General features: G+C 36.6%; 2 protein-coding genes across 2 annotated transcripts; both read right to left on the bottom strand.

Moving 5' to 3' along the window:
- Window positions 1-10,974: 10,974 nt before the first annotated feature.
- On the bottom strand, window positions 10,975-12,618 carry LOC103432431 (probable inactive patatin-like protein 9). The gene is made up of 2 exons (XM_008370625.4): window positions 11,449-12,618; window positions 10,975-11,364 (listed from the first exon to the last, which is right to left on the bottom strand). The coding sequence occupies exons 1-2, from the start codon at window positions 12,373-12,375 to the stop codon at window positions 11,131-11,133; spliced, it is 1,161 nt and encodes a 386-aa protein (XP_008368847.3). The 5' UTR covers window positions 12,376-12,618; the 3' UTR covers window positions 10,975-11,130.
- Window positions 12,619-18,558: 5,940 nt separating this feature from the next.
- LOC114824141 (mavicyanin-like) lies at window positions 18,559-20,372 on the bottom strand. The gene is made up of 3 exons (XM_070818607.1): window positions 20,213-20,372; window positions 19,822-20,033; window positions 18,559-19,110 (listed from the first exon to the last, which is right to left on the bottom strand). The coding sequence occupies exons 2-3, from the start codon at window positions 20,000-20,002 to the stop codon at window positions 18,677-18,679; spliced, it is 615 nt and encodes a 204-aa protein (XP_070674708.1). The 5' UTR covers window positions 20,003-20,033; window positions 20,213-20,372; the 3' UTR covers window positions 18,559-18,676.
- Window positions 20,373-23,419: the final 3,047 nt, after the last annotated feature.

The following is a 23,419-nucleotide window of genomic DNA, read 5'->3' as shown; positions in this document are numbered from 1 at the left end:
TTGTACTTTGGTTACGTCACCTTCACGTGATGGCCAGCACGCCTTGATTTCCAATCGGAGTGTGTCACCAATCGCTTGAAGATAGACACAATATATATCTAATCTCTTATATGAAATAAGAAATATATATTAAGTGGAGACCTCATTCAAAATACATAAATAGAGGTAATGAATTATGACAAGCCAACGACCAAAATTAATAACCATTATGGGTGGTCCAATAGTTGGGAATGAATTTCATACTTGTATTTCACACGACACGTCTTGAGTTCGATTCATAGTGTTGGTGAATCACACGATGATAGCTAGAGGAAGGCTGAAATGCATTTGTGAGTCATCTCGTCCCTCAGAATGGTGGACTGTCGTGACGAAACAACCAACTAATCGGCTTTTTTAGAAAGAAAAAAAGACCAAAATTAATAATTTAATTATCAATACGATTATTAAATTGTTAAGAACATAAAGTGACCATTTTAACATATGGGTTATAAAGCCAAGAATCTGCTTTACTAAAAGAGGAAACAAACACTGTTAAATAATAAGCATTGATATGAAACCAATAACTTAAATGAATAAAAAGGAGATCCTACCAAAAAATTGTGTGATTTTTAACCATGCACGATTAAAAGTGAAAGAAAAGTGGAGTAGATGTGTGATGGGGTAGAATAATAATATATGGCAGAGGTGTTCTTCCATGTTACTTGCACAGTTTTGCTGGTGGAGAATAATGACCTTGTTTTTAAGGATCGATATATGTGATGAGTTTTTACCCTGTCAGTTTATAACAGATTTGAAGTTAACATGGAAAGTCAGAGCACAAAATATGATGCAAAACTACCAGTTTTTCTAGTGAGATGAATCGAGTTGTACGGCATCCAATGTCAAAGAGGGTGAAGGTTTTCCTATATGATGTCTATTTTCAGAGCTGGTTTTGAAAATTTGGGGGCTTCTGGGCGAAGCTTTTGAAGTGGAGCTCTAGAGTTTTCGATCCCATGATCTTTGTACATTGATATGTATAAAAAAGAATTCGCTAAATACATAAAAATGTCTATTTTTACATTAAATATCACTAAAAATTAATAGAAGAAAGATAAATAAATATTACTTAAATATTACACGCTTCGTGGTTTCAAGTCAATAAGAATAGATTTGAGTTGTTTGACGTATTACCTTTCATGTACAAAACAAGTTTGTTGTTTTTTATTCAATTAATTATATAAAACAACTAAATCTTACAAATGTTGGGCTTAACTGCTCCACTCAATGAGCTATTGTATTTAGGCAAAAACTTAAAGTATGTAAACTTCTTATTTGAATTGACACAAAATTTATAAAATTAATCTTTATAAATATATAATAAAAATTTTTGGGGACCACCCCGAAGTGGAGGCCTTAGGCGGCCGTCTTCTCCTCGTACCTCAGGATTGGCCTTGTCTATCTTTCTTGTCATGTAAACGACAATGAGAATCTTCCATTTCACTAGGAGCACATATTATATTAGAGATTTATAGAAGAATATGCTTTTATACAAATATGTGTCTATCATTATCATCACGTTACAGTAACACCTGATAATCTTTCACTAACTTGCAACTTGCAAAAAGAGGTTAGCAACCATGACGATGGAAGTACAAAATAAATATTGCTCAATGTAATTTTTCTATGGTACGTACTTATCCTACCTAGAAAGGAAAAAAGCATTGAGCCACGTAATTTGGATTCTTCAACTTGTTTGGTACACACGAAACAAATCATGAAACAAAATGAGGTTAAGCAGTGAGTTAAAAAGAAAGGACTTTTTAATTAATTGTGGAGGCCCGAACGGCCAGGGATGAGGAATCGCCCTAAGACGTGAGAGATTTTCAGTGTGATCGGTACACGGGATGGTATATCACGCGTCATTAAACAAATTGTAGGATATGTGTGCTAAAAAGTTAATAACTTAAAAAATAAAATTTCCCACCGTTCCTATTAAAACACGCGGTTTTAATATGTGTGCTAAAAATTTCTCCTAAGATATGAGAAATTTTTCATTGTGACCGGAACACGGAGGGTACATCACGTGTTTTTATATAAGTGGTAGGAAATTTTATTTTTTAAGTTATGAACTTTTTAACAAACATATCCTACTAATTGTAAAATAACACGTGATATTATCCCGTGTATCGATCACATTGAAAAATTTCTCCTGATATATGACTCACTTGCCAAACTTGTCGGCCTCAGGTCGTTTCTGAAACACAACTCATACGAAAAGCAGCACGTATTAGGAGCCACCCTCGTTAGCCAATTTCAAGCCGCCATGCAGCCAACCTTATATCTTTTTTTATTTTCTCTTTTATTTTTCGAATATTTGTGTTCTCTCAATTTCTAACACCACTCTTTATTAATTCGACGATACAGGCGCCTTGTGAGTCTGTGACTATACAATTTCCACTGTTCGTGTATTATATTATATGTGTAATTAGCATAGAAAGATCAGCCCGTAGACCTGGCAAACAGATTTTGTTTGTTGTGTTAGTGTCGTACTTGTTATTTTAACGAGTCGTTTGTGTTAAACTTGTCATCTTAAATTATTCCTAACAGATGAGTTGATAAGGATAAGATTCGCTAGCGGATTGTGTCCTTTTGTGTTGGGTAACGGGTCATCATAACGTTAAATTTGTATGTATCATTTGTAAAGTGTAATTGACCTGTTAACATCTAGAATCGCAACGAATGAATTGTTGCAAAATGCAAAGTCATGGATGGAGATATTGATCATGACATTTCATTTCAAATAAGTTACAAAAAATGGTACAAAATAGTACGTACGTAGGGTAAACTGAGAGAAAGAGACAATGGAAAGGACCTGCTGCAAATTCTTATAGGGATGAATAAGTAGGTGAAAGAAATGGATGGACAACTGAGATGTGCTGCACCAAAAAACCAAAAAATTAGCACTTAGCCACGTAAAATATTAAATCCCAGTGCCAAAATTAGATGAGGTCCCCCCTAAACGGCCAACCTAACCTCACATTCCTCTACTCCTTTTACCATGAAAGCCGACGGAATTGAAAAAACCATGCACACTGAAATCCCTAGGATTCTGTTTTCTCTTCTCTTTGTGAATGTGATCCCCACGGAGTCCACATCAAACAGGTTGGCTGGCTCTACTCCACAGTACAGTCACACGAGAGAGAGAGAAGAACTTAGTTTTTTAATCACAATGGTATTTGAGATTGTCATAACTCCTTATTTTAGTCATTGAGATTTAAAATCGATATAAGTATTGATCCCTGAGATTGTCCACCGTTAATCATTCTGGTCCTTCGGGAGAAATCCCATTTGAATTGAGGGTATTTTTGTCAAATCAACACCTCCACTTGAACTGATGGTTTCTTCAATTTAACGGAGATTTTTCACAGAGTGACCAAAATGATTGACGGCGGACAATCTCATGGACCACTTTTATCGATTTTAAATCTCATAGACCATAGTGTGGAGTTATGACAATCTTAGAGATCATTCTGGTTAAAATACCGAAGAACTTTTATGACACGATTATACTGTTATTATGGTGTTGTATGTATGTGATATACCGTTATGGAAAAAACACGCAAATAATCTGTTTGTTAATACTATACCTTAAGTCGGATTCATGTGATATCAACCATGTAACTAACTCATGTTATAACATGTGTGTTAACAAAAAACCCGTAACAACCATCACACTCATAAACGTTTCTGTCATTTCTCACGCATTGTTTAATAAGCCGTAAATCTTGTCTTATTTATTGACACTATTGTCATTCCAACATCCGGTAGAAAATGGAAAGTATATGTATATATATATATTTTTTTTCGAAAGATAAGATTTTATTGGAATAAAAAGTTTAAATACGAATAGCTACATTTGCATCTTCTGCCAAGATATTGAAAAGAAACTCTGGACCTAACTCATCCCAACCAAATCTCCCGCCATGCTTAACAACGTACTCCGCCACTGAATGAGCTGCACGATTACATAGCCGAGGGGTAAAGCAAAACTTTACCGACTGGAATAACGTCACCATTCTCCAAATGTCATGGAGATAAACCTCAAGAGACGCATCAACCATGACCTCCTTATTCAACAACTGAATCAACCCCTTTGAATCCGATTCCACCACCAACCTACTACCATCATCCATAGCCCCACTATCAATAATTTGACAAAAAACAATTATGCATCTACTATGTAAGAAAAATCCAAAAGGAAAACAGAAAATTTAGGAACATATGCAAACTAGTGGCCTAGGCCCCTACGAAGCGATTCACATTAAGAGAAAAACTTACATGTATCTGTTCCATTCAATATATATATCATATTAGGCGCCCCAATATAAACGTAATGACAACATGCAAGTTCTTTACCAAGCCAATGACGGATACTTAATGGGACCTAGATGGTCCCAGGATCACCCGGTGTCTGAGAAATATACATGTGAGGTCTTTCGAGACTCTCCAAATGCCTAGTATGGATCTTTTTTGTGCCCACCAAGTGTTTGAAGAAATGCATGTCGTATATTGCGTCGACAACACTCCTCAAATTCTCTCAACAGTACTCATCAGACTGCTTCGACATATGTCAATATGTGTTGACATGTGCGTTACTTTGTTCAGCTGACAACAATTCGACAAAATGTCTTAGTGATAAACTGAATTTTTTTTGCGCGCTTCACGCTATATTTCTATCGAAAAAACTTAAACCTTTAACACTAGACTCCTTAAGATTCGAATCCTAAATCCGTCAATTAGACCTAACATATGGTATTAGGGGTGGGTTTGGTTTAAATCGGTTCGGTTTTTTGCCAAAACCGAAACCAAACCGAAATTTCGGTTCGGTTCGGTTCGGTTCATTTTTTTTCGGTTCGGTTTTTTTTCGGTTCGGTTTTTTCCGGTTCGGTTTCGGTTTTTTGTTTTTTTTTTCTTTCAAAAAATGAAAAACATTGAAATTTTAAATTTTAACATATCCAACACAATCATAACATAAGCATTCTAACTAGAATCAAAGACAATGAAAATAAACATTTAAAGTTGAACTAAAATCATCAATCAAGTCTTCCAAAGTCCAAACTAACAACCTCACAACACAAAAATCGTACAAATGACTTAGAAAAGTTAAATTGTATGATGTTGTTCAAAGATCAAGGTTGTTTGCTTGTAACTGCATGTTGACAACTTGATTAGTAAAAGTAATGCGTGGGTGGATTTATTTAGTGTGTGTTGGATTCTTTTCCATCACAAATTACCCAAGTAATCTACCCGAAATAAATGTTTATGGATTCTGTTACATATTATATGAGAGTAGATTTGGAAAAGAAAGCTGGGGCAGAAGTAGACAGTGCTATGGAGATGGATGTAGGTACTTCAGGAGGAGGTTTGGTTCCGGAACCTTATATGGGGGATAAATAATAGGTTAGGGTTTAGAGTTTTTATAGGCCTTTTTAAAATATTTTGAGCTTAAAGTTTGGCAACACATTGGGTTTAGCACATTTTAACTTACAAATTGGGTTTAGAAAATAATACCCAAAACAAATAATTTAATAAAAAAATTAATTTAATTAATTCGGTTTGGTTCGGTTTCTAGATCACTAAAACCGAACCGAACCAAAAGAATTCGGTTCGGTTCGGTTTTTTCAATTCGGTTCGGTTTTTTCGTTCGGTTCGGTTTTTTCGGTTTCGGTTCGGTTTGGTTTTCGGTTTTTTTCGGTTTTCGGTTTTTTGAACCCACCCCTATATGGTATAATTGAGAACCGAAAGGTGTGAAATTTAATGAAAGATGTGTGTGTGTGTGTGTGTGTGTGTGTGAGTAGAGTAGGTTTTGCAATTTAAGAAGATGAATGTTGAAAAGGTTGTTTGTTACAGGCTTACGGTATGTGAAATCTTGCTCACCTAATAACGGGATTCGGTTCCTTTTCTTTGCCTACATTAATTACTACATATTTCAGTTGTAGCTGAAAATAATATGCAAAAGGGTTTGCAGGGCCCACTAGTTTGATGTTCTCAAAGTACAACATGGTACTTTTTTGTTCAATTAGTCATGAATAAAATTACTGCATTTGCGATAATTATTTTGTTCTTAAATAGTTTCTGGGATAATTAATACAGTCTTTAATTTGCATAATTAAAATTTGGTTAAATCTTAGAATTCGTCTTTGAACTTTCAGCGTAGTTTAGATATGATTCGTAAATTAAAATTTAACAAAACGTGCGTCATTGTTCCTTTGCATGTCAGAATTTTTGGGCTCCAGATCTGCTGTCCCGGACTCTGTGTCTCATTTGTGTCTCGTTCTTAATTTTTTGACACGTGTCCCTTACTTAACGCCAACATCTAACACTGTTAAGTTTTAAACTACTTAATAAATAAATAAAAATTAAAAACCCAGGCATGGAGAGAGCCATTCGGCTTCTCCGCCTCGCCATCGCAAACCCAGCACGACAAACCCAGCAAAGAGCAAAGTAGAAAAATTCGAAAATCAAGCTGAAGAAGAAGATGATGACGATGGGTAATGGGTTGGTGAATAAAGAGACCGGCGAGATCGGTGGCCGGAGCCCACGTGTTTCTGCAATTGGGAACTAAACGGCCGGTGCTCTTATTTTTTAGTTTGCTTTTTTTTCCAGATCTGATCAAATCAAGAGAGAGATGCACCTGGGAGAGAAACGGTACGGTGACTTCTAAATCACCGTCCAACAGAAAAATTCTCAGCAGAGAGAGATGCACCTCACCAGTGAAAAGTTTAACTGCAAAAATTCTGGGTATCTGGAGTTTGGGGGTGGGTCTCGGGAGTTTCCTTATTTCTTTGATTTTTTTATAATTTATTTTATAAAAAGTAACAGTGTTTTGTGGAGTTAAATTGTAAAACACGTGTCATCAAACTAAACAAAGAGACACCAACGAGACATGGATTCCGGGACAGCAAACCCACAGCCGAATTTTTGTAAATTTGACTACATATGGCAGGGTACAGGGGACTCACAATAATATCCAAAATTGGTCCATTAAATTCACAATAGTTTATATTTGGTCACTAAACTTTTACCCTTATCACGGAACGCATATTTAGAATTAGATATGTGGACTCGCATGTGTGCCACATCATCATACTAACATAACTTTGGACAGAAATTAATGGCAGGGGCAATGGTGCATAGTTGTTAGTTTGTTCAACAAACAATAAGATAATCTACATTAAACAAAGTGAAAATGGATTCAAACACAGGACCTCGGGAGCAAGGATGAATGCTACCAACTGAGTTATAGTTTAGGGACCAAATGTTAATTAGGATGAAAGTTAAAACAATTGAACTCTTTTATGTGAGTCTCTTAGACCGTCATTGATGTGAGAAGTTACTTATCGTAGTAGTATATTTCAAAATAATTATACATTATCATGTGTATTTTAATTTTCAATGTTTGTCTGAAATATCTTCAAAGTGACGTAACTGGAGTAAGTAAATGTGACAACTCGTCCCTACTTTTCACTGGAATTTCTTTTTCATTGGTGTGTTTTGATGATTTTGCCCTTTTTGGACAAAAGTAGAATATGACGTGGACGTGGTTTTCAGTTTCATTTTCCTGATTTCGTATTAATTTAGTACTCGTCATCACGAGCGCGTGGACGCGAGTTAGACCCGAATCAGATTTGTAACGAAGAGTTACGCTCCGTTAAAGACAACAGGTAGATTTGTACATGTGTTTGTATTAATTTATCAGTGTTAGAAACATTGTGCTGAATAGATTTTCTGATTCCTTTTACTGTAGGAAATATGAAAAACCCTATCCCTATTTTTTCTTTTTAACCCAACCCGTGCCTTCCCTTTTTGTCACTCACTAATCAACTTTCCCTCAAACCTCTCACCAATCCCATCTCTTCCCACTTCCCTGCAGCCAATCAGAAAAAGAGGAAAAAGCACACTCTCTCTCTTCATTCCCCCACTCTCTCCCGAAGTCTCTTATTCTCTGTAATCGCCATGAATAAGCGCCAAAGCTCGTAGATTGATCCCAAAAACTTTACCATTGTGTTCCCCTCACCTCCATGAACACAATCATACCACTGGATCACGAGTTGACCGAGTTTTGGACGTCGAACTTGGAAGGTTCGACTCGGCTTAATTTTTTCCCGACGAGTTACAAGCGAGTTACAAACTTTTAGGAAGTTTAAGGGCCTCCATTCAACTCCTCGAGGCTCTTACAACAAGTTTAAGGAAGCTTTGACGTCAAAACAACCAAGTTTCTAGTAGCCCAGTTTTAGCCGTACATTTCGAGGCTTTTTCAGGCCACCTCCGTCCACTTTTTGGACTTCAAAAAGGCATAACGCGATTCTACTCTTCATAAGCTTCATTTCCATATAAATTTTGTAAAAAATGGTTGATAAATGAAGAAGATATAAAGGTTTGAAATTTTACCGTTTATGATGAAAATTTCCAGATTCCAACGAGTTCAGGCAGTGGACGACTGCGACCGGCAAAGACCATCGGAGAAGATGACAAAATATTCTGTCAACTTTGACGGAATATTCTAACGGCGTCAAGTAACGCCGTTAACTTCTGTTACCTTTTAACGGAATATTCCTAACGGTCGTTAGGCTTCCGTCAGCTCTACCTGCGTATGGCCGTGCCATAGCCGACGCATGGCGGTGCGTCCGGCGTCCAAAAATTGTTCTGAAAATTTGTGTAGGTCCACGACGTCGAGTAGATCGATTTCGTATAATCAAACCCTATGTTTGAGCAATCTACGAAAGTTTTATTTAAGTTTCCGTTTATGTGTTATTAAACTAAGTTAATTAATAATTTCACATATAGGGGAAACGTATCCCGAGGATCGTTATTGTGATATTAATTGTAGTTTATTTTTATACCTATATATAATTATAGTTTCCTTTAATACGTATTTACTTCACTTTTACGCTTATATTGCCAAGTATTGTTATCGTGATATTAATTGTGATAAATGTTGCTATATGGTTGAGATATTACTGTCATGACATTCATACATATATGTACATGCTCATCTTACTACACCGGTGTTAGTACTTGCCCCAGGGCTAGGGCCAGTCCTTCACGTGTATGTTCACATCGCATAGTTCGCTCGCCTTAGATCCAATTTAGGTGCCAGTCATATCATATAGCTTGCATTAGGCAATTGCAACTCGTATGTGATATGCTTCTGCACCAGCCTTCATGTGATCGTAGTACTAGAGCGTATTGATTACACCCAGTCTTGTTCGTGTTAGAAATTATCTGTATGAACTCATGTGTCAGCTTAAAGGGACGAGCACTTAGTTATACTTGATTATCACATGATTATATTATTGCGGCATTTGATATATCATGACTTGGCATATTTCTGGTTATATTGTTGTTGTACTTTTGTTACATACTTACGTAGTATGTTTTACGAAAACTATACTTGTTTTACAACGAGGGGTTACTATGTTCGAAAATAAAGGTTTTCTTACAAACGTTGTTTTGCTGGCCCACTCAACTTTGTTTTTCGACCCTCCAGGTTTAGTAGCTATGTTTACGTGTAAACGAGGATTCTGGCAAATCTCAGGAGATGGTTATCTTCAGTGGTATAACCCTCATCCTATTTACTATACTGTTTGATGCTCTAACATCATGTGTGAAATGAGTTCAATCCCGCTCACTCGCTCACTCTTTAGATTATGCACTTTTAGGTATAAATTTATTCACATCTTCCACATCACTACACTTTATGGTTTCGTCACCTTACAGGTGTCGACCAGCACAGCTCAATTTGAAATCCTAGTGGATATTTCGGGTCATGATGTGTCAGTAAACCTCATAAACAAATCTTAATTGTAAGGGATTCCCCTAAATTCAGGATCATTTTTTGACAAAAGCATCCAATGTCAAATCCAAAACTATATATCAATCACAAGAAGGATATGATTTTTTTTCCTTTTTATAGGCCTGTGGCTGCATGTGGCTGAAAAACTAACACCTGAAAATTTGCCATCTGCCATCTGCCAATAGATTTTTAAATTACATGCATATGACGTTAATTTGTACTATAGGCAGATCCTTGTGATCATTTCTATTTGTATTTAGTTTTGAAAAAGATATATTGACAGACCACCAGGTCGAAATGCAGGCTGACACTCGAATAATTGGGAAATGAAAACTAAGCTCCCAAGTACACAAAGGTAAAATAAGTGAGATTCGTGTAACTGGAACCAACATATGGTATTGTGAATTGAGATTCTATCCAGATTTTGGTGTACAGAATCGACGGACTTAGAGATCCAGATCATTCATTTAAAATTTTACCGTCCTTATTTGTCCATCACACTAACACGCCTCACACATATTAAGGATCCGGATCTCCTTTGAACTGCCCACATTTTTGAGTCGTCGGCTCCAGACTTGAAGATACATAGAGGATCTCGATTTCATTTCTCATCACATGACTAAAGTAACTCTAGTTGTATGATAGAATCTAATAGAGATTTTGGGTTTAGACGATAGTGGCCTCAAATTTACATCAAGTTTCAAAAAAGTTGATCGCATCCAAAATCAATTTATACGATAGTACACCAAAATCAAGTTTCATAAAAGTTGATCGCATCCAAAATCAAATTTACATCAAGTTTCATAAAAGTTTAGACGATAGTGGCCACAAAATCAATTTATACTACCAAAATAGAAAATTGATCGCATCCAATTCCTAATCTTGCACATGGATTTGGAACAATTCAATCTGGAGTTAATCTGATATGCCAGCACAATTGGTGTTTTTATGTTCCTTTGAGATACTTACCTACAACAACGCGGTCATTGTAACGCTAATTACATATTATCATATCATAAACAATGTTAAAACTCATAATATTTTAATGTTGATTAAAGATATTGTCACAGTTTCCACCTGGTGTAAGTTAGCTTTTCTACATCTTCCTTCGCGAAAAAGAGAAAAACATAATTGTGTCATTTAGTTGAATAATTAAAGATGCACAAGGGGTTATTATTAGCTGCTACTCGTAGTACGGTGAACCTGAGATCGGTTACAAATTACAGCTGCCAGAAAACCTACCAAAAGAGGAAAAATTACTGGAAAAAAAAAGAAAAAAAAAATCCAAATTCTAACTAACGGCCGTTAGCGAGGGGGCTAACGCCGGAGTCCTTGCAGGGACTAGGTGGCAGACTGCTCCTTCCACAAGCCACGAGTCGTTGCACGAAACCCTCGATTCTCTCTCCGTTTGTCTCCGTCAATAACCGCTTCCCGCCAAACGGTAACGACTCCACCCCTCTCTCCTTCAACACATCCGCTTCCTCCTTCGATCGCTGGACCGCAAACACTTCGCTCCCCAATCCGAACGCCTGCAACAAACGCCGTCAATCATTCCGTAACAAAAACCTTTAATTAATCCAGATTAAGTTAATCTAATCTCCATAATTATATACCTGAATTCTGACGTAATCAGCGCGGTTATAACAGAAGGCGTTTCCCACCATCTGGTCAATGGTCTCGGAAACTCCGTCGAGCACAATGTCAACCACCGACGACGGCGAGCACTTTCCGTTACTCCGCCCCGCCTTCCCTCCGCTCAACGGGCCGTTACCTAACGACAAAACCAGCAGGTCCTCGACGCCGTTGACGGAGGGGAAGTCGCGCTTGTTGTTGAGTACGTGAGTCACAGCCGCCGCCGTCGGGTTGTTCATCACCAGACCACCGTCCACCGCCGAGCACGATGTCTTTCCGTCCACGGAGATCAGGCTGAACGGCTTGAACACGCTTGGAGTCGCTGACGTGGCGCGGCAGACTTTCCACATTTCGAAGTCGAAACTCGCCGACTCGGACGCGTCGGCTCGGGAGAACACGAACGGGGCGGAACTTTTCATGTCGTAGCAGGGAACCAGGAGAGGCTTACACGTGTCCTTGAGCGTCAGGACCTTCCCGTCCTCCCTCGTAAGAAGCTCCGCCAACGCCTTCTCCATGCTCCCGCCGGAGTACCTCCGGCGCCGGCGAAACACTCCACCAAACCTCAATTTGAACATGTCGGCATTCTTCTCGGAAACCGAGTTCACAGCATCTCTAGCGGTGTAGAGAGGGCGGCCGGAGCCGTCATCGGCGACAAGCATGGCGGCGAGGACGGCTCCGATGCCAGTACCGGTGACGAGGTCGAAGAAATCGGCGATTTGAGCGTGGGCGTCGCCGGTTTTGAGTCGGATCTGATCTTCGAGGTGGATCAAGGCGGCTCCGGCGACAATGCCGGTGGTTCCGCCGCCGTCGATGCTGAGGATCCGAGTTTTCTTGGCGGTTTGGCAGTGGGAGAGCCACTTCTGCTCCAGCTTCGTGAAGATCTCTAAGGTTACCTTGCTCAGCTCCATTTTGTGATTAATTGAATGCTTTGCGACAAGTGAGAGCGTTAAGAGTGTGAGAGTGCTCACGCTTTGTTGCCGATAAGCATTAATGGCGGAGAACTGCTCGTCTCTCTCTTCTGGTTTTTCTCTCTGTTTCTTTCTCTCACTAGAAAATGGAAAACGAAGTGGGTTTTTGGGTAGTTGGAGAGTTAAGAGCTACCAAAAACAGTGGGAGTGGGAGTGGGAGTGTGAGAGTGGGACGGCCTGTTTGGGAAGGACCTTTGGTTTATATACGCGAACCCAAAAAGCGAGTGGACCAATATATTTTTTTAAATTTTTTAATAATATGAGCGAAAAGTTTAAAATTATTATAATAATTTAAGAGCTTACAGGATTAGGTTTCAGAACTATTAAGATAATTTAGGAAAGGGAGACAAGATTTTTAATTGGACTGATATTACTATTTGTGCAATTTCCCCATTTGTTATTATTTATTAGTAGTATCTCTACTAATTAATATGTCAATCAAAATCTTATGAAATTACTAGTTTAATCTTCTAATTAAAACAAAACTTAAATAAGAAATATGAGACAGAAAATAAAAAAATTTCTCACACTTTGCATGTGCCCATATGCTAGTTATTTAATAGGAAAACTAACGAAAAATCCAAAAAAAATTTAGTTTTAATGAAAAATGACAAATAAAGTTGTAGTTAATAGTACCAAAAAAAAGGTAAAAATATGATTTTTCGTTAAAAATTAACAGTAATTTTGTTAAAACTCTCTTATTTAATTTGCGCTTTTTACAAAAATCGTATGTGATTTCCTTGCACGTGCAAATGTGCGTGTAAATTTCGGGTTACGGGCAAGCGCGAACCTCGGCTTGTTAGCCGGCTCAGCTGCCGCTCGTCAACTGTCTTCCCTCCTCTCGCATATTTATTTACATTTACATTTTTTTTTTCCTTAATTTTTTTATGTGTTTTTTATTTTCTGTTCTGGTTAGATTGTCTTATAAATCAGATGCTGCCAAGTGAGGAAGGAGACTGGAAATAATGGTGAAACACCATGGAACTAAACTAATCCCAGTAGTCTTGCCAGACAGTTGTCCAAGATTTATCTTAATCCCCTTAATTAACTGATTAGCTGATCTAAACAGCAAACAATTCAAGCTTGCATTTTCATGTTTTTCTTTATTTCTTTTTAGAATATATCATATAATTTCTCATTGCTACGAATTGACAACTACTCACATATTTCTTGTTGTATAGTGTTATTTGTTTTTTCTCTCATATTACATGACTAATTACATGATGAGAATAGAAGAATACGAGATTAACGGGCCTAAAATAGATATGCATGTATATTGTAAGCAAGATGCGTAGCCAAATTAGCTAGGATAATGTGTTCTTCTAATGCACCTCAATCCGAATCTATATCCCTATTATTTAGATTAGGTTAGAATATTGCTCGAGTCACAAAAGTGTTCGATAGACAAGTATAGTACTAAGTGCAAATCTAGTTGTGCCTCAAATCTGGTGGTAGCTTATTAGTTTAGAATAATTTTTTATTTTTAAAGGCGGACAACTGGTGACAAATCCCGGTTATCCTTCCATTTTGGGAGCCAGAAAGACTCACAAGGAAAGTAATAAACGATTTGCAACTTTACATGCATACTCAATGATCCAATGCCAAGATAGATGTGTATTAATTGCCCAGCAAACAGACTTGCACCCTCAAATCTATGACGAAGTTATGAATTTTTTTCCCTTGCAAATGTATTAGGGTTTTCTTATTCTTTATCGGTCTACCTCAATTTTCGACAAAGAATTTGACTTATAAGCGGTTTTATATTTCTTCACTCCTTTGTCTCTTCCGTAATTTGTATTTATCTCTCTCGTCAATTGACTCATACAACCCAAAATAACTTAGAATCTCTCGCCGAAAAGTCAATTAACATATAAACTTTGAAGCTAATGTTAGCAACATTGGATACTGCTCCACTTGATCTAATGTGCCATATATTGCTATAATTGCAGGTTTATTAGTTCGTTGAATCTTAACTGATGATATGATGATCCGACAGAAAGTTCTAAAATCTCATGTCATACTGCTAAAAAATCTTGATTAGCATAATTAATTGATGCATTATCTAAAATCTCATGTGATACTGCTAGAAAATCTTGATTAGCATAATTAAGTGATGCATTAAACAAATCATGCGAGCTACAGCTAGGTTAAATTTGGAGATGGAAGTCTTCTTTGTTTCTCGACGGTAAAGTAAGACTAAGCTCATGAGTTTATTACCCTAAGTCGGAACAAGTTGATAAAATCCCATTTTTTACGTCTCCACGGGCGTTAAAAATAAAAGAGACTGATGGAGTTTCTCTGGCTTTTAGCTGAGTTGATTTTTACCCCGATGTACTACTTTACAATCTCTGCTGTGAATATCTGTAAGCCTGCCAAACAGTCTGTCCCTCATCACAGGGTATCCATGGCAGGATGCACAACCACACAGGCAAGCACACACCATATCTTAGTATTAAAGTCCCATCTCTGTTACAACTTCTGCATTCATATATAAATGATATATGAAAGATAGATTTGGTACGACATTCATGTCTAAAATCGGGACTAGGATTCTCTCATCTTCTCTTTCCATCCCCTTCCCTCTTTTTCTCTCACATCTTTTATTTTGTCTTTCTCTTTCTATATAAAATTAATATAAGATGTTGACATGGTTTAACCGTAATCGTTCAAATAGGAGAGAAGGGGAGGGAAGGAAAGGGGAAAAAAGTTGGGAGAGAATCCTACTCCCTAAAATCGAACCAGCAAAAAAAAAAAGTGACCTCCATCATCATACACAAAAAAAATATATCCTCTGATTTATTTTTGGGAAATTTCCTAGAGCAAAGGAAAGTGATTTCCCTCCATCATTATACAAAAAAAAATATATCCTCTTATTTCTTTTCGGGAAATTTCCTAGCAATTATTTCAATCCACCATGATGAGAGTATCAATCTCATATCGGAAAATTAAGGGACCTTGTATGTGTTTTTAATTATAAGTAGTTGGACTACTCTCTATATTACCAATTAATTTTATGGTGAAATCTCAACTTTCTTCATGGTATCAGAGCAGATTGTCCCGAATATGAAGCCCAACGGCTACACCTACTCCACGTCACTCGATTTGTGTTGTCCACGTAATAAGCTTGAAAATTTGTCACACATGAGGGGAAGTGTTGAGAGTATCAATCCCACATCAGGGAAATGAGGGACCTTGCATGTCCTAAGTACTTGAGTTACTCTCCATATTGTCAATTAATTTTATAATGGAACCAAAATATTGGAGGCATATAGTATAGGAATGAGTTCAGGTTTTGAGTATAGTGGGCTAAGTCTATTAAACTCAAAACACCAATGTAAACTTGAATCAAACCCAGTCATTTTGATTTATATATTAATTCAGTGTTACATGTTAGTGTTACATAAATTAAACTCAAGCAACCCAATTTCCATATACGAAAATCAAACTCACATAGAACATTGCGAAATGCCACAAAAACTGTGTTATTTATAAAAGTTTTTACTAGCATTTCAAAATGACATCATGCACTCTTCAAAGTGTACTTTTCTCGACATTTTGGTAGCCGAAAAAGTAATTTCTTTTTTCTATTTTTTGCTAGGTAATAAACTTTCTTAAGATAAAGAGAATTCCCAAGAACACTCGGAACCCATACAATCAAATATAAACGTTTGGCGTGCCTCACCAGGAAGCACCCTATCCCAATACAAATGTTTTCAACATTTTAACCAACAGAAGTAATAGCACATGCGAAGAAGTTTGCTTCTCTAAAAACATGTTGCCACGCTGATTAGAATAAAAAGAAATCGCTAGCCATTTGATGTCGTCAACAATAATTCTAAGCCTCCAAGGATCTTGCAACGGTCGAAAATCCCAGCTATAATCATCTTGGAGTCGCCCTCAACTTTCACATCCTTGATATTTCTTTATATTTCCAAATTTGTTATCTTTTTCTCATTGGACTGCCTAAAGGCCCAAAACTCCACCATCTTTCTTCAAGAGATTACAATGTGTTCCACCAAACAAATGGGTTACATGGACCATCCTTCAACAACTAATCACTTTTTGTACCCAACAATATCACTATCAAAGGCGTTAAAATTGTAATATTTACTTCTCAGTCAAGTCTTAGGGGCTTTTAGGCCTCATCATTATGTGAGCATGTTTGAAACGCGTATTTGGTAAGTTTCTTTTTTGCCAAGATGTTTGGTGGTATGTTAATTTGTTTAGGAAGTTTCTTCCTCTTTGTGGAGAGTGATTATGTGAAGGCCACTGCAACACTCAATAGGACCTATTCGGACTCGTTGGCAATAGGTTTGATTGTGGATGATGTGTTGCATGTGGCCTCCTCCTTCTCTAGGTTGAATTTTATTCATGTTTCTCGTTTATGTAATGAGGTTGGCCATCGTCTTGCAAAGTTTGGTTTGACTAGTAGCAATAATTTAGTTTGGACTAAGGAAGCTCCTATTCTCATTTAGGATCTCCTCCTCCAAGACATTTTTAGCTCCTCATGAGTTTATTTCGAATCAATACAATGCTTTTCTTTCAAAAAAAAAAAAAATTATTGTATCAAATCGACAGTATCAATGCAATATTTGATACATGGTTTATGCCACATCAAGATTAAATTGAAAACTATCAGATATTGATATAATGAGACAATATCTACATTATTGTCACATATTGAAATGACGTCGGTATAATGCGACTAATTGCTAAAGTAAATTGTCCAATACTCAAACCCAACAAACAAGAAAAAGAGAAGATCAAATCAAAGGGATAAGCAAACTTAATCTAATTAAAGTAATTAAGATTAAATACAGAGATACTTTGTTATTGATATATGAAACAGCATACAAAATATTAATAAACACCAAAATAATGATGGGGTTGGAGATATTAACACTAAAACCAAAATTAATAATATTTCAATAAAATTAAATGAAAGAAAGTATTTTTCATAACTTCATCTTAAGCAATTTAAGCAAGGACCGCCACAGCCATCAAAACTTGCATGATAGGTACCCTTTGGATGCGCCCTAGGATGGGCTGGAGTATGGCTTGTCCTTGGTCCGTGGCTTGGGAAAGGGCTTGGGCTTGGGCAATGGCTTTGAGTAGGGCTTGGATCGTGGCTTGAGGGGCTAGGCTTGGACCTGAGTGAGTTGGGCTTGGGTTCGAAGGGATTGGGCTCGGACTTAAAAGTGATGGACTAGAACTTTAAACGTAAAGAAAACTAATGAAAATAACTTGAAAACTTTGAGTTTTAACAATAAGGACAAAATAAAGGGTAAAGTGAATAGCACATGATTGACTTTTTAATGTAAAAATATGATTTTTCGTTAAAATAAATAATACCGGAAGTTTTTTTGTTAAAGTTCCCTTAAATGTATGCGCACATCGTGACCTTTACTAGAGTGAAAGGGTAACCATTGGATGTTTTGTCTTGCACTTTTTGAAATGTTTTATTTCCAGTTGTATAACACCTTGCTTATTGGCTTCGTACATAAAAACTGCAAAAGCAATTTTGCAATGCGTGTCAAAGAATCCGTTGCGATGACTTTGTGTGGCCTTAATTCGGCGTTGATCAGTTGTAGTCACCGATACGAATCTATTGCGTTTATCTTCTTTGTAACAGATTTGTGCTGGGGGCAACAATTTTCGTGCATGTGGTAGCCGTTTAGAGATTCAATCAAGTTGTTTGTTTAAGCATATTTACTATAGATCAATGTCTTGTTCCAGAAGCATTGTCCCCAATCGACACCTATATATTCGTTTGTATTGTTTGATGAAATGCCACTCTATCATTTCTTGTAAAAAAAAAAATTAGCTAAATGACCACCAAACGGTGTTTTGCTTTTTGTCTCTTCCCCTTGCATTGGCCAACCTGTACATGTACTGAAATGTGTACGGATGCGTACGTACTAATTTCTGCAATCATCTTATTGTATATCAAGTGACTTACTTTCATGGCATCATCAGAACAATTAGGTATTAGGGCTTACTCAACAATACGATTAAATTTAGTTTTATCGACATCTCTAACGGATAATTAAAGAAATTAATCCATGTTCTGATTACATTAAAACAACTAATTTTTCACTTGAAAGTGGAATATCTTAAGTTCAATTATCAGAAACGACATTTCTATACCAAATTATTGATAATTCATTGTGAAACTTAACCTAACATCCACCTCCAAGCTCCGTTATATAAAACAAATGAATAACAAAAACCAATTACACTATTAATAAAAAGAAGCAAGAACCCCCATAATCATCGCAAGTATAAGTAGCCCATTAGAAGACTGGACAAATGGAGCACTGCTCTTCTCGGATGAGACAGGAGCAGGTGAAACTGATGCATTAGGGTTTGAAGAACTGGGAGCTGGGGTGTGACTCGGACTTGATGCATTAGGGTTTGAAGAACTGGGTGGTGGGGTGTGAATCGGACTTGATGCATTAGGGCTTGATGATGAAGCAACAACTCTGATGTCAACCTTCTGGCCGGCCTGGCAGTGACCGGGGACACCGCAAATGTAGAACAAGTGTTCAGGTTTCGTCAACTTTATACTGTCGTTGCCGGAGGCGGTGGTGGTGATTGCATCCGTTGAGTTGCAGGCCTTGAAATTTCCGTGGGTCACTTGTGCCACATTATGCTCCTTGGCATTGTACTCAAAAACTGCACATGCAATAATACCACACTGTAAAGATAGTTGATTTGCGCTGCCACTAAAGAAATGTGGCGTTAGAGAGAAGCATTTGAAAATAAAAATATGTAGAGAAAAAAAACCTATCTAGTGTGAATAAAAAAAAGTTGAGTTTATGATTTTTTTTTTCTCTTCGAAACAATGTTTTAAGCAATTTTGACAATAAAATGGACTTTTAGGTGTTTTATTTAGGAAACAAATATGGTATCGAAAAACTCATGAGTGAGGATTATACGAAATTGAGAACACATCAATTAGTTCTTGGTTAGGTTGATATTTATTTCATTGAAGGGTGAGCTACCAGTGACAAAACCATCCGCTATTCCTTTTTTTTTTTAGAAAAAAAAAAACCTACCTATCCTCACATATTAGAAATAGTCTCATAATACCAAACTTCAAATTTTAAAGTTATTTTTTATTTTTTACAAACAAGTGATATAGGGTTTCACATCATGGAATTTAATTTAACAGTTACTCCCACAAGGTTCAAAATCGAACATCTTCTGACAAAGTAAAGACTATATCAAACAATCATAGCCCCATTTATCCAATAAGATTAAACCACAAGCATACATAACTGCACACAGGAAAGAACACAACCCTAATTAATCTTTATCAGAAACCCTGGTTAAATCCATATCAAACAATAGGGTGAAAAATAAGGGGAAAAATTTGCTTATTACCGATGGTGTCTCCAACATAAAAGGTCTTGCTAGCTGCCCATTCCTTGTAATTAAAACCATCTTTGGCTGTCCACCCATGGGAGTCACCCACCTTGTACACAGTACCACCAAAACACACCCCAGACAAAGCCACCACCATTACCACGGAAGAAACCAGTGAGTAATCCTTCACGAAAGCCATGGCTAATCAAATATTAAGAAAACACGGATATCTGTGACCACAGAAATTCAGTAAAATATAAAGATTATATCTCTGAATTTCGGAGTCAACTGTGATGAAGAGCACCTATAAGAGCATTTATATATGGTAAAATTCAATGGTGCAAATTGAGGAAATGAAATCCAAATATTATTCTTGACCAAAAAGTGGTAATTAAATTATGGTAATTACGAAAGCAATCTTTGATCGTTGATATGACGCGTCCGATCCAGCAATTCTTCTGGTATAGAATGATCATATCTTGATTCTTAAGTACAAAATCATATCTTATCAAAATTAAAAAAACAAGAATCGTATTACAAGGCAATAAATGTGGCTAGATTTTATGATAATGCAAAAAATCTGTTCACTCTTGTTTTGGTAGGTTGCAATCAATCCTTCCCATTTGTATAAATCTGGGTTAACCAGTCCAATGGTTTTGGTCCTCAATCTACCACAAATTAGGTCATCTAGTCCCCAATTTAACTAGAATACACTTTAGTCGACTTGGGTTCATAATTTTACAATCCTTTGAAACCAAACCAAACCCGAATTTCAGAGGTTGAGACGCACCAAACTATAAAAGGTTGGACTATCCAACTGATAGGATTAAAAGCACACCACAAAGTAACACACAAATGTCCTATTGATTTTCCTTATTAACACTAAGATTTGTCAATTGTAACATATGAAAATAAGGGTATTTCCCGTATAAGATTATTTTATTTAACTACTTAAAATGTCACAAAAACTGGGTTGCTGTCTCTACTGACCAGCCACCGAAAAATAATTGTTAGACCAACTTACACTTATCTAAAGTCTACGAAATTTTATATAAAGACACTAGACACACAGAGCTACACTCACACAAATTTTTTGGATTTTTGGAGTTGATTTGCTATTTAAATTAAATCGAACAAAAACAGGACAGAAACAGATTTTAAGCAGTTCACAAATTAAGAAAAACGAGTTAGGGGAATTGCTATCCACCACCAAATAATCATGCAAACATGTTATATTTCATTCAAATTCCTTTTATTTCCGGATGAAGATGCTCAAGTTGGCTCAATGTTAGAACTCAATCGATTACTCTTTCTTACGTAATATGTTAAGAGAATGACGTTTTCAACTTAACTTAGCCCCTAGCATGCAATCTAGAATGGCGTGTTCATAGATTTAACAAGTAGAAATCGTTAAGAACGAAAAGAGTTTGAGTCATCACAAGGCATCATAAGTACTAGAGTTGTCTTACTTATCCTAGAAATTAGTTCACATGTTAATTGCTATTAACAAGTACTACTCTAGAACATATGTAGGTCCTCATTCGACAAGGGCAGACACACACATATTCATAGCATTAGAATCCTAGATATGGTTACTAAGTACACATCCATAGAAAACACATAAAAAATTCATCAATGTGACAAGTAGTGAACCAATTTTCATCAATTCATAAAAGTAATTCAAACGAAATGTCATAACAATCTTGCAATCATATTCGGGGCTTCAAAACAGCCCCTAACTACTAAAAATTAGTTACACATAATCCTTAAATAAAACCAAAAGAAAGACATGAGTTTGAGAAGATAAAACCGAAAGAAAAGAATGCCAAGATTTCCTCTTTCATTTCCTTCCTTCCCCAACGCTGATGCCTTGTCCTCTTTCCTTCCTTTCCGCAAAGCTGGCTTGTTTTTTCTTTCTTTTCTATTTTTTTTCCTTCTCTTCTTTTTCCGCTGCAACCTACAGCCTTTTTGTTCTTTTTAACTTGCTGCCCCATTTTCTTCTCCTTAACTCACCTACTAACAGCCATTTACTGATGGCAATAAGTGAGAGGAAATGGTAAAACAATTGTAACTCTTTGGGTAGCCTTTATGCCAATTACTCCCACTTAGTCCTCATCTTTATTTCCATTTCCTCTGATATTTGAATAGGTGTCAGCTGACTTGTTCTTGGCTGCATCAGTTTTGGCTGCTAGATTTATTGGATTTATTGCTTTCAATGCTTTCTTGTCAGTTACAAACTGGTCAGCCTCTTGGGAACCCTTCAGTGTTAAAATGGTCATAACTTATTCTAGAAAAATGATATTAAATGCTCCAGAAAATAGACATCCGTAGCATTCCAAGCATATAAGACTCATTCTCTAATTCATTATGAGCTGTTCGAAATTTGCTTTCAAAGTTAGCTGATCTGCACATGCAATTTTGATGAATTTGTTACTTAAAATCCCACTTGTGCTATTTTTCTTTTCTTTGCTTGACATATCCCACAAAACACAAAAACGAAGTAAATAGCTCAAAAATATAAGGAACTAACTAAGAAAAGACAAGTGAATTTGATGTAAAATATATAAATATGAGCTTATCAAATACCCATACACTTAGCTTTTGCTAGTCCTTGAGCAAAACAAAGAAAACATGAAAAAGTAGCAACATGAAAAACATTAGCTTCCCCCTATGTAACCCTCATAGAATTTCATTCAAGAAAACAAATCATCAAGAACCTTAGCTAGCACCAAACAAGCTCATCTTCCTTATTCAAATGTTAGCAGTAACCTTTTAATCATCCTTGAAGTGTAGTGTGTGTAATAGCCATGCTAATGCAATTTCAAGTTTTTTTTTTTATAAAAAACACCGCATGCAAACTAGTGACCTTCTCACGGGACATACACTCAATCGCGCATATGTTTAGTTTAACGTGTTTCGCTCAAAGAATCAAATGTGAAAGATCTACCATAAGCTTGCATAAAGATCTCATCTCCACAATCATAATTGCAAAACTTAAATCAAAAGGACTTTTATTGGATGTAATTCTTCTGGTATAGAAATATCATGTCTTGATTCTTAAGTACAAAATCATATCCTATCAAAATTAAAAAAACAAGAATCGTATTACCAGGCAATAAATGTGGCTAGATTTTATGATAATGCAAAAAATCTGTTCACTCTTGTTTTGGTAGGTTGCAATCAATCCTTCCCATTTGAATAAATCTGGGTTAACCAGTCCAATGGTCTTGGGCCTCAATCTGCCACAAATTAGGTCATCTAGTCCCCAATTTAACTAAAATACACTTTAGTCGACTTGGGTTCATAATTTTACAATCCTTTGAAACCAAATCAAACTCGAATTTCAGAGGTTGAGTCGCACCAAAATATAAAGGATCGGACTATACAACCTACTAGAGATACACCTCTACCATTGGTTGAAAATTGCAAGTTATGCTGCCTCAACACGTGAATGGTCCAACCCATGTGTTTTGGTGTCCCTCCAACCATATGTGAAAGACTCTTTTGTAACGAAAGACACTACTGGATGGATAATGATAGTAGGACCATGTCTTGAATGCTAGAGAGGTTTTCTACTACAATAGGACCTTTGTGTTGTGTGTATGCCTTAAATTAG

Source organism: Malus domestica, chromosome 03, assembly GCF_042453785.1.
Source record: "Malus domestica chromosome 03, GDT2T_hap1".
NCBI classification, from domain to species: domain Eukaryota; kingdom Viridiplantae; phylum Streptophyta; class Magnoliopsida; order Rosales; family Rosaceae; genus Malus; species Malus domestica.
Note: the sequence above shows the minus strand (reverse complement) of the source record. Positions and strands in the feature narration are given on the sequence as shown.

Bases quoted from the DNA above. Each gene is read 5' to 3' on its own strand.
- LOC114824141 (XM_070818607.1), bottom strand. From the start codon at position 20,002: ATGGCTTTCGTGAAGGATTACTCACTGGTTTCTTCCGTGGTAATGGTG. The intron at 19,111-19,821 runs GTAATAAGCAAA...TTGCATGTGCAG, and splicing joins TTATGTTGGAGACACCATCG to TTTTTGAGTACAATGCCAAG.
- LOC103432431 (XM_008370625.4), bottom strand. From the start codon at position 12,375: ATGGAGCTGAGCAAGGTAACCTTAGAGATCTTCACGAAGCTGGAGCAG. The intron at 11,365-11,448 runs GTATATAATTAT...CGTTTGTTGCAG, and splicing joins CTGATTACGTCAGAATTCAG to GCGTTCGGATTGGGGAGCGA.